The sequence below is a fragment of the Terrapene carolina genome, unplaced genomic scaffold, assembly GCF_002925995.2.
Source record: "Terrapene carolina triunguis isolate 2854851 unplaced genomic scaffold, T_m_triunguis-2.0 Scaffold236, whole genome shotgun sequence".
Lineage (NCBI taxonomy): Eukaryota > Metazoa > Chordata > Testudines > Emydidae > Terrapene > Terrapene triunguis.
Window position 1 is genome coordinate 1,011,477 of NW_020664587.1, and position 11,823 is coordinate 1,023,299.

The window sequence follows — 11,823 nt, forward strand, 5'->3', positions numbered from 1 at the left end:
AGTTGTTCTCTCTTGCCACAGAGGGAAGGACAAGAGGCAATGGGTTCAAACTACAGCATAGCAGATTAAATCTCAGGATAAATTTCCTAACTGTAAGAACAGTAGGACAATGGAACAGACGCCTCGGGAGGTTGTGAAAGCTCCTTCACTGGAGATTTTCAAAGGGAGGCTGGATAGCCACTGTCTTGGATGGCTTAGACACAACAAATCCTGCATCTTGTCAGGGGGGTTAGACTCACTAGATGACCTTTGTGGTCCCTTCTAACCCTATGATTCTATGATTGCTGTCCAGTTACAATGGCTATGGGAAGCAGAACTTTGCATTCGCTGGCCCAGATCCTGGGCTGTTATGTAAATCATCTTTGGTGCCCTAATCTTGGGGCTATCAAGCACTAAGCCAGTTCCCAAGAGCAACACAGAGTGGTCCAATGCTGCTTTAAATTGTACCAGCTGACAATGGCCCCAGGGCTGTTCTGGGAGCTAGGGATTGTCAGGCACAAGGATACCCCAGGCCATGTCTTCTTTCCTCCAGTCTTAACCCCTACACCAGTGCCTGGTAGAGGGTAGGGTAGGAACTGCTAGGATGGCTCATCAACCCCTGAGGATCCCCTTGCAGAACAGGAGTCCTAGAGTGGCTGGATTCCCCAGGTTTAAGTCTGTTTAGTACTGGCGTAAAGATGCAGAGCTGACTATTTACTGGAGAATCGGCTCCTGTGGCCTTTGTGCATCAAAAATCCCAGCCTTTATGTGGAGTGACCAGTTCTCTAGCAATTAATTTTCTTGGATTTGTAAAGAAAAAGCACTCTATGCACAGGCCAGCCCTGCTGCTGGGAAAGATGCCATTCAAGTGCTGTTTGCTTCCTGACTTAACCACAGACAAGGGACTGGATTCCTACTTGGCCTCCAGAGGCGAATTGTGATGTCCCTATCTCTTTCAGGAACACAGTCATTAGAAGTAGAGTTCCTTTGATGAAATGCTACTGCTAATGGCTTTTCAGGGACACCCAGTCTTTGCTGTCAATTTGCTTTCCCCCCATGTCTTAGTTTATTTCTCTTTTCCTTTGCGCTGCTATCACATGACATTTCCTCTTCTCTAATGACTTGGCAGGAAGCTTTTGCAATCCTTTCAGTTCTGCAATTCTGATCAATAGAACTGTGTGTGCGGGGAGGCTGCAGCCACAGGCTGGGACGGACAGGACCTGGAAGCAGACCCAGCAAGCAGAATACGCCACTGCTCTTCAAAGTTTGGCATTGGAGAGATCACGCTGCATCCATTCGACTCTGGTAAGCAGGGACTAGCTTTCACTAGTGCTATTCATATGGAATTTGCATTCTAGCCTGAATTTCTTAGAATGGTTTACCTGGGTGAGATTGCTGTACCAAGCTGCCATGCTATTGTCTATCCTGTATTGGGGCAACGTGGCAGTGGACTGGGAATCAAGGGACCAGGGCTCTGTTCCTAGCTTTGCCACTGGCTCGCTGGCTGATGTTGGGCAAGTGACTTCCCCGCTGTGTCTCAGTTCCCCTAGTATAAAATGATGCTCACCCTTGTTTGTCAAGTGATTGGAGCTCATTGAATGAACATGAAGTATCATTATCCTGGAGACAGAGGTATTGCCTTCGTTCCTGGCTTTGGCCATGCTCTTTCTGATTTTAGAGAATAACATAACAATGACTAAATGATGACCCTTCCCATATTGTTAGCCAATGGGTGGGGGAAGCCTGCCAGGGCACCTTTCATCCCAGTGGATCCCAGAGCATTTTATAGGCCACATCCACAGGAATCACTTCATCTATTGCTGAAATGCAGTCACCTCTGGCCTGAGCTCTTAGCAGCAGCATTACTTAAGAGTTTACAAGAAGAAACAGAGAGAATGCTGCACCCCCACTAAAGCTGTTGGGGGAATTCTTGGTAAACAGAACTAATTACCCAGGTTGGAATCTAGCCAAGACATCTGTAACAGGTGGCTTTGAGGGCTGGCCAGGGCTCTCAGCCTCCTATTTGGTTGAGGAGCCTCAGTCTTTAAAGCCAGTGGGGGCAGAGGGACCCAGGCCCTCCCTCTCCACCAAGTCCCAGCCCAGAGCCCTGTGCATGTCAACCTCTGAACTGGAGGATGGGGGGGACGGACGGAGGGAGGGATAGCCCCAAGCAGGGAGTCAAAATGCACCGCCCTGGGCTATGTCCTACCAGTCTATTCAGTTTGGGGTGTGGCCCCTCTAGTCCAGTTTGCTTGGCGGCTTGCTGACCTCTCTTGGGTCTTGCGCAGCTCCTTTGGGCAGGGCAGCTGCAAGTTGGTTAGGGCAAGCCCCACAATGTCTCTGGGGTTGCTCACTCAGTTACCTGGGGTGCTGGGTACATAGGTCCCCTTCGCAGGCTCCCTTGTCTGGGAAGACAGTGCTCTCTCCCAGGTGGCTGCCTTGGCTGGTAGGCTAGAGCTCCTTCCCCTCAGGTAGGGACACAGGCGCTGGCTTTTTCCTTTGCTCAACCTCCACTCAGCCCCAGGCCCTGCTCCCACTGCACCCCTTACCCCAAGCCCCGACCCCACCTCTTCCCCACCTAGTTCCGCCCCCTCCCCCAAGCACACCCCATCCCCACTTGTCCCCCTCCCCCCAGTGCCTCCTGCACGCCACAGAACAACTGATTGCGGCGGACGGGAGGCGAAGGAAGGCGTAAGCTGTCAGTGGGTGATAAGCAGCCGCAATTTTTTTTCCAGGGCTGGAGCACCCACGGAGTCGGTGCCTATGGGTAGGAAGGCAGCTAGCTCCTGCCTCTTCGCAGTCAGCCCTGAACTGAGCCAGTCTCTGACCTTTTCTCCCCTCTCCAGGCCTGGCACTGTTTGCAGGGATAGCAGGGCGGGGCTAGCTGGGCCCAAAGGCTCTCCTTAACCCCTGCTGTTCTGATTGGCATCACAACACTGGAATTCATACCCAGATTGAAAAGTGCCATGGGATCTTTAATGATCACAAGCAATTAGTGCTTCATTTTATATCTCATTCTAGTATCAGGGCCCTCAGCAGAATAGTGCCCCAACATCATCCTCAGCCATTAGTGCAGTCAGAGAAGAGTCTGACCTCTGGAGTGAAATCACCCCTTCCCAGCTCTGCTCAGCAGGCCAGAGGGACTTAGTGGATCATGTGTACATCAGCTGGGTCACTTTCAGCACATTGTACCAGGACCTGCAGAACACGTTGTGCTGAGAGATGAGTATGCACTGGACACATTGTGCTGGGACAGCTCTTCACTGGGCCAGGACAGACACCCAGGCTGAGATCCACTGGCCCTGCCATCGCTGGGATGGGAGTGTTGGACATGTTCCATCAGGACAGGTACTCTTGGGGCTGGAATATGTGAAGCATATTTCCCCAGGACACATAAGTATGTGTAGCACTTAACATGCTTTACGGATGGGGAAACTAACGGAGACACAGAGAGATGCAGTGATTTTTCCTAAGTCACACACTGAGTCAAGGGCAGAGCTGGGAATGGAATCCCAGTTTCCACTCCCAACCTGGTGCCCAGTCCAAGTCTAAATCACACTGAGTGGAGATAGGCACGTGATGAGCTAGATATACCTGTTCAGTCTGGGACACAGCCTGATGTGGTCAGACCCTCCAGTGCGCTGTGTCATGCTGGTGCAAAGGTTACTATGGCACAAACCCCTCCTGGCAAAGGGTGTATCCCCAGAGTTCCCTCTTGCCCAGTGGATCTCTGACTGCTGGGCAATATTGTAAGTTAGAGCAGCCTTCAGGCTGGAGTTGGGACTGGGACCAGGATGGCCCCTGGATATGGGGAACACAATGGTAATTTAAAGCTACTTTCTTAACTTGACTTCCTAAGCTGCACTAAATGCCTTGGTTGCAGCAGCCGAAGATCTGTCCATTTATGCTGGGATGCACACTTGGTGAGCCAGGATGGCCTGAATATGCGGCACTCACTGGGCTGCAATGCTCATTCCCTGGGCTAGGCCTACAGGATGTGTGGGGAGACGGGAACATGGTTATTGCATTAAATAGGCAGAGAAATCCTGTCTGTTAGGGCAAGTGTGATGCACTAGGAGCGGGAAGCCTCTAGGAACTTGGTAACTAAATTCCTTTGCAGGCTGTACTCTCCCATATATTCTGTACTTCAGTGCATAATGCTGGCCTCCTTGGCACTGTGTAGAATTAATACAAAAGGTTTGTTGTACATTCAGCATCAACCTCCATTCACTGTTAATTGGAAGATGTTGCTGGTTTGACAGCCAGCAGCCTAAAGTCCCCTTTCTCAGTCACAGCATGGGCAGCTTCATGCACACGCTGACCGAGAGGGGTCACTTCCAGGAGAGAGTATAATTCAGTCTCCACAAGCCAATCCTAGGTTAGATGGATGGGTGGACAGAGAGAAGCAACTGTTGGTGCAAACAGAGATTTGATTGTATTTCCCCAAAGTGTGTATTCCAGATGATTCCTCTTGCCCCTTGCTTGAATAGTGACCTCTACCCCCACCGCACTGGGGAACGAAGGCCAGGAGGTGGCCTTGCTTGGAATGATTCCTGGATCTGATTTAAATTAGCACATGGTGACTCTGCCTGGACATCTCCAGGCTACTAAATATAGTGCAGCAGCCGCATGAGTGAATCTCTGGGTGCAGCAGACAGGTTGGATTGGAACAAAGCCACAAAAAGGCTCCTTTACTGAACAGGGTGGGGAGGACCAGGCTCAGAGGTTAACCAGCACTGAACAGCATCACCTCAATCCAGAGCCTTCTGCACATGCCAGGGCAGGAACACTGTGCTAGCTGTCAAGGCTGATGGACTCCTCCAGTAGCAACAGGTGAGTTTGGAGCAAACCTCTAGCTCTCTTTTAGCAACACCCCCCTCCGTGCTGCCAGGTGCTGCTGGGGGTGATGCAGCTATGGCAGTATCTTCCCACTGCTCTCTCATGGCAGTCAATATAAGCGCTGTTTCAGTGCTGCTGCTGAGTGAGCAGCCTGACTGAGCAACAGCTGGCACCATGCAGCTTCTCTCTGCAGTTTCCCTCAGCAGGTCCCAGTCTCCCAGCCTACAAACTCTTCCTCAACTTGGATGTCTAGGAATTACCCCTTTCCCATTTGGGGCCCTCCCCCTCCCTGGCCAGGGGTCTTCTAGCAGAGACAGGCAAGTCGCTCTTGAGAGGTGCTCTATGGGCAAGGTGACATTGTGAGGAAAACAGGGGCATTTGTTTGTGTTTTCCACTCGGCTCCTGGCGAGGCGTTAGGGACAGATTACTTTCCTGTATGTTCTCTTCCATTGATAAGTCAGCAGAGACTCCACAGGGCCTGTCCAGAGTGCGACTGTGCCCAAACTCCAAGCCTTGCTGTAGAAAGGCTCTGAACACACCCACTGCCACGGGCTGCTTGTCAGTAAACCTGCAATGGAATGGATCTATTTCATGGGGCATGCACACCACACTGCACCCTGGAGGGGGTGGGGGGAGAGGGCTGGGCACCACCACCAGGGGCTTTGATTATGCATTGGTTGGTTTAGCAGGCATCATAGCTCACAGCATGGGGGATATATTTATACAGTAAAGTCATGTTACAAGAAACTCAGCATCTGTCCCTATACAAACACATCCCTCCCTCAAAGAAATGGGTGAGCTCTTAGAGGTGGAGCTAACAGAGCTCACTGGGCCTACTGTCCCATATACTATATGTGATTAACTAATGATTCTGGTTTTTCTGTGTTTATGTGGCAATAGGTTGTTGCTTGGTCAACAGTAAAGGAGAAAAGAGAGGAAGTAACCTATGTGAGAAGGGACAGTGACGCACAATCAACCTGTGGAACTCCTTGCCAGAGGATGTTGTGAAGGCCAAGACCATAACAGGGTTAAAAAAAGAACTAGATAAATTCATGGAGGATAGGTCCATCAATGGCTATTAGCCAGGATGGGCAGGGATGGTGTCCCTAGCCTCTGTTTGCCAGAATCTGGGAATGAGCGACAGGGGATGGATCACTTGATGATAACCTGTTCTGTTCATTCCCTCCCTGGCACTGGCCACTGTCGGAAGACAGGATACTCGGCTAGATGGACCTTTGGTCTCACTCGGTAGGGCCATTCTTAGTTCTTATGTTCAGTGCAAGTCAGATAGGCCAGCAACAATTAAAGAGCAACTTCCTCACCACACAGCTCTGGGAAAGAGGCTGAGATTGGAGGGGCAGGTGGGGTAGGCAGATATGAGCTCGTAGGGTGACCAGCCATTCTGTATTTTAAAGAACATGGCTTATGTGGTGCCTAATGCCCTGTGATATGACCAGTGTCCAAGAAGGAGACTTTAGGAAACACATCTGATTTCCAGTAATAACCATGGAAATGCTCAGGTACTGTGATACCGACATAGGCTTTGTATCATGAGTAAAACACTTTCAGGATAAGCTCTGTCCCATACTTTACAGTTGGCTTTTTCAAATCCCTGGAAAGGCAGGATAAGGAAAGTGGTAGAATGAGTAGTTGGCTGTGGAACTAGAGAAGGGAGATTGGACCACAGAGCAAGTGGGCATAGGATGTAAGTGGGTATGAAACTGGAGTAATACTGAGAAGAGGAAGGAGCGGAGTGGGTGGGGGACAGACAGCAGGGTGGGTGTCTGAGGTCGAAGAGTGAGAGGAGAGATCAGAGGGGTAAGTGGGCACAGAGGAATGCGGGAGAACTCCTGCAGTCAGAGGGGATATGAACTGAGAACAGACAGGTGGCTCTGGGGCTTGGCAGTGGCCCTACATGCTGTAATCACATGTTTTGTGTTCTTAGAATAAGAAGAAAAGAAAAGGACAGAAAATTTTCTGCCTTGGAAGAGTTGGGTCAGTGACACAATGTCCTCGAAGGGGGGAACTCTTTCACCCCTGAATGCCACCACCCCGTCCGCTGACACCTCATGCGGGGAGGACTCTGAGTTCAGATACCTCCTTTTCACCATCTTCTACAGCTTCATCTTCATTCTGGGCTTCATTGCCAATTGCTATGTGCTGTGGATTTTCTGCCACGTTTATGCTTGGAGGAAACTAAACGAAATCAAGATCTTTATGGTGAACCTGATAGTGGCTGACCTGCTGTTCCTAATCACACTGCCCCTGTGGATACTTTACTATCACCACAATGGAAACTGGATTATGCCTACATTCCTGTGTAACGTGGCCGGCTACTTGTTCTTTGTTAACACCTACTGCTCCATCGCCTTTTTGACAGTCATCACATACAACCGATTCCAGGCAGTGACCAAGCCCATCACAGCCGCTCAGTTCCCCACCCGGAGAAGGGGTATCTTCCTCTCCGCAGCTATCTGGGTGGTGATAATGAGCAGTGCTTTGTACTACCTCACTAGGGATGGAATTAATGAAATTAACCATGGCACCATCAAGCGGTGTTTTGAGGGCTATAACACCTCTACCTCTGACAGCAATGTGCCCATCCTCGCCAGCCACGTTGTCATATTCATTATTTTTGTCTTCATTTTCCTGTTTATACTGGTGTGTAACTTGTTCATTATCAAGACACTATTGACCAAGTCAGTGCAGCTGCAGAAGAGCACCCATGTCAAGCAGAGGGCATTCAGGATGGTGTGCACTGTCCTGGCTGTATTCATCATATGCTTTGTACCTCACCATCTTGTTGGACTCCCCTGGACCCTGACGGTCCTAGAGCTGTGGCAGAAGGAAAACTGTCCCTTGCGCCAGCAGCTCAATGATGCCCATCAGGTGACGCTATGCCTCCTGAGCACCAACTGCATGCTGGACCCTGTCATCTACTGCTTCCTCACCAAGAAGTTCAGGAAGCACCTTTCAGAGAATCTTAAAAGCATGAAAGGGAGTCGCAAGTGTTCCAGGCAAACCACTGAAACAGTGATCGAGGGCACAGTGCCCGTCAATGACCTCCCCACCACCCCCATGAGAAATGAATATAACCCTATCTCCTACTGAGCAGGGCTGGGCCACTTGTGTCATCAGCTTCCTCCCACTAAGCCAGGCCGGAGAGGGACACATCAGTGGGCCAGATCTCTGCATTTCCATCAGGAAGAGGAATTATGAGCATTCAATCCCTGTATCCACAAATGCAACTAGAGGAATAGGGAGCCAGCAGGGGCTGCAAAGGGGCAACTTCTGACACATACTGATGCTTCATGGGACACTAATCACAGCTCAGTTTGTTTTATTTTCTGTAAAGAAAAATGCCATTGACCTTGTACAAGTCTTTCTCCCCCCTCCTATCTCCTTGTGTGATCTGTCAGCACTTTAACATGGGAAGGCAAGGGAATTGCCATGAGGCGAGCTCACCCTTATGAATGACAGAGATTCTATGGGATCTGATCCAAGTAACCAGCCTGGAGAGAAGGGGGGTCTGTGAAAGTCGATGAGTATTGGTGATGTGCTGGAAACCTCAGCCATAGCTCCCCCAATCCCTGGGATCCCTATGTATAGATTTTAAGGCCACCAGGGACCATTATCTAGTCTGACCTCCTGCATATCACCGGCTAGAGAATGTCACCTATTCCTAGACCCACCCAGCCCAATAACTTCTGGTTGAGCTAGCACATATCTTTCAGAGAGACCGAATATCAACTGAAAACCTCCAAGTGACAGAGGATGATTGCCAGCATAGGAGTTAAGATAGCAAATGAATTTAATGCTTCTTCATCATAGCTTTTATTTATTATAGATGGGATTATAAAGAGGGAGTGGCTATTGTCCCTAAGCTTGTGCTGCTGGAAACAAAGAAATGTAGCTGGTTGCTTATTTGAAGACTGTTTTCTGGTATTTTATCATTAATAAACTAACAGCTTGTGGCCACACCCCAGGGCACTCTCCAAACCACTCAACTGCTGCTGTGGTGTTAAGTCCAGTGCAAAAATGTCAAGGGTTTTAAGCTCAGGCATTCAGTCCAGGGTAAAATGGACCCTGCTCCAAACAGTGCTGGCGGCAGACAATTTGGGCCCACAGAAAGCTCGCTATCCTGAGGGTGCCAGGCTTGGTTACAGAGCAGAAGACACTCAAGGCTCCTTGTCTAACCCTGAGTTGCTCAATACTAAACTTCCTTCAAGCACAGGAAGTAGAACAGGGTGGGGAACTCGGTTTGGTTCTTACATGAGGTTTTGGTTCCTCAACTCTTCTAGAAAAATTTCCCAGCTGGTGATAGGAAAAACTCATCTGCCACATTGACACTGGAAAAGGTTATTTATACCAGTTAGCAGCAGCCTGGTGATACCAGCCAGAGAACTGCTAGGAGTGTTTGTGTGGCAAACTCCAAACCTCTCCAATCATCCGACCAACAATGGTATTATATTATGCCCATATTTCACTGAGAGGATTCCCAGCTCTTCGATCCTCAGTCATCACTGGTGGACCACTGAAACTTTGATATCTGTGAATGGGCAAAAAGTTTAGACTTTTCCTTTCTACTATGTACCTCACAGTGGTCACCCATGCATTCAGATGCTACAGTGCAGGACATGGTTAAGAACCCGATCAGAACTGCATGTACCTTTGCCTCCTCTGGGCAAGACTACTGCAATGATCTCTGCTTAGGGCTGCCCATGAAGACTACACAGGGGCTTCTTCTAGTGCAGATATGGCATTCACTTGGTTATTAGAGCAAACTATTCTGAGTGCCTAACACTCATGCTCAAACCTTTGCCCTGGATCCCTGTTCATTTGGAATGCAATCCAAGGTAATGGCAATGATCTTCAAAACTCTTAGTGGGCTTACTTGCTGGAGGCACCGCCTCTCACATTTATGCCCCACTGTGACAGTTATTGGAGGATGTGGTGGCACTCCCCAGGCATGGTAGCAGAATTTTCTGGTTTTGGAGAACTCTCCCATTGGCGGGCCTCCATTACTTGAGTTTTGCAAATTTCAGAGAACAATGAAAGGGGGTGGTGTTTGCTGCAGAGTTTAAGTGTGTTGATTTTGTACTGTGTGTTCCTAGAAATCTTGCAATAGAGACTAGTTTATGCTACACATTGTGGATAACTTTGTACAAGTATGTTTTGCTCCACTGTGCTTAGCTGCTATGGCAATAAGTGCTTCGCTACTAGATGTTTGCATTTATTATCAAAGGGCAAAGACAAAAATATTTGCACAGGACAGACAATGCACTCCAGTTGGAATTTTTTTTAAACTTAACCAAATCATTTAAAATATATCTGTTTAAAAATTTTGCTGAGATTTTTCACTTCTGCTTCTGAGATGATCATTTCAATTTTAGAGGAGGAACAGGATTATACAAATTGGAAATTGTAAACTGCATGCAGGACAAGGATGTCCTGGCCTGACTTAGCAAAATGGATCCTCCAGGAGAGTCTTAAATAAATGTAAAACTCTGCCCACTTGTGCGCAATCCTCTGATATTTTTTCTACATTCACCAATAAATGGGGAGGAGGGGTGTGAAGGGGATGTGAAGAGAAATGGGGTAGAAAAAAGTGATCTTCTCACCCAGACCAAAACGTAGAAATTCATAAATCAAGCCAAGCTGGATGCTTGTGATGAAACAAGCACACATTTTTAAGATAGTGCAAACAGGACTATAAGAATGACATATGTAATGATGAACAGAATCAGGGGATGAGGACTCAGACATAAAGGCCAGAATGGACAATCACAATCATCTAGTCTGACCTCCTGCACAATTGCAGGCTACAGAACCTCACCCAACACTCCTGCAATAGATCCATAACCTCTGGCTGAGTTAGTGAAGTCCTCAAACAATGATTTAAAGACAGAAAATCCACCATTTATTCTAATTTAAACCAGCAAGTGACCCATGCCCATGCTGCAACAGAAGGTGAAAAAACTCCAGAGGAATATTTCTATAACAATGAATAGATGTTGGGGTAGAATTCAAAGGCAACTGATATTGTATTTAACCTTCATTTATTTCCTTTGGTGCAGTAGAAAGTACAGCTAAGGTCTACAACCCCACAAAACCAGGTTGCCATGATATCGCACAGTGTTCACTGGCAGCAATCTTCTTTTTTCTTTTTTTTTAAACTACCAAAGAGTAGACTGTCTGGAATGATGAAGTAGAAGATTAAAACACAATCTAACCCAGTGAAGGGAAAAGGGAAAGAAATGAGGTTTCAGTAGGAAGCCAACGTCTGAAACACTGGCTTGAGCCAGTAGCAGGTCACTAGCAAGGAGCACTTTCCAAAAGACTGGGAAAGGGAAGAGCTTTGCACTTTGCTTAAAAAGGTGGGCATCAAATATGCTGGGTTTGAATAGTCTGACTGAAATGATTTAATGGCTGAAAACCAATTATTTTCAGAAACTTTCTGTAACAGAACAAAACGGAGAGAAGAAAGGTGGTTCCATCCATTACAATAATGAAGTGAGGGTAATGGACAGTACAGAGGACAAACAATTGTGGAGACCCATAAAGTGACTGTTCAACAGTCATATGAAGAATCAGTATTGTGAAGAGGGTTTCAATTTTTTTTTCAGATTAAGTTTTACATTGTGATTCCTGGTAGGTGAAGTTGAGACCGAATCACCACCTTGCCTGCTGAGAGGATTGATGGTAGCTGTACTCCATGAGCATAAATATTCTCTCTCAGGGCCAACTGCAATACCCCTATTCACATTGAGTAGTCCTACTGAAACCAATGGGATTATATGAGAGGTAATGTACGATTCAGTGTTAAGAGTACCAGCTTGAGGGCCAGATTATAAAATACTAGGGACAAGGACTCTCTTTTTAGTTGTGTCTTGTATTGCACTGAACATGTTATAATTATTTAACAAGTAACTAATTCTCAATAAACCACTTTCACACTCATTCAACCTGGTTTTCATTTCTCAGCTGAGTGACAGGCTTTTACTA

The 11,823-nt window shown here is 47.7% G+C and overlaps 1 protein-coding gene across 1 annotated transcript; it reads left to right on the top strand.

Moving 5' to 3' along the window:
• The first annotated feature begins 1,204 nt into the window (after positions 1-1,204).
• Positions 1,205-10,380, top strand: PTAFR (platelet activating factor receptor). Its single transcript, XM_024201429.3, has 2 exons — positions 1,205-1,284; positions 6,764-10,380. Exon 2 carries the CDS (start codon positions 6,826-6,828, stop codon positions 7,927-7,929), a length of 1,104 nt encoding a protein of 367 aa, XP_024057197.1. The 5' UTR covers positions 1,205-1,284; positions 6,764-6,825; the 3' UTR covers positions 7,930-10,380.
• Positions 10,381-11,823: the final 1,443 nt, after the last annotated feature.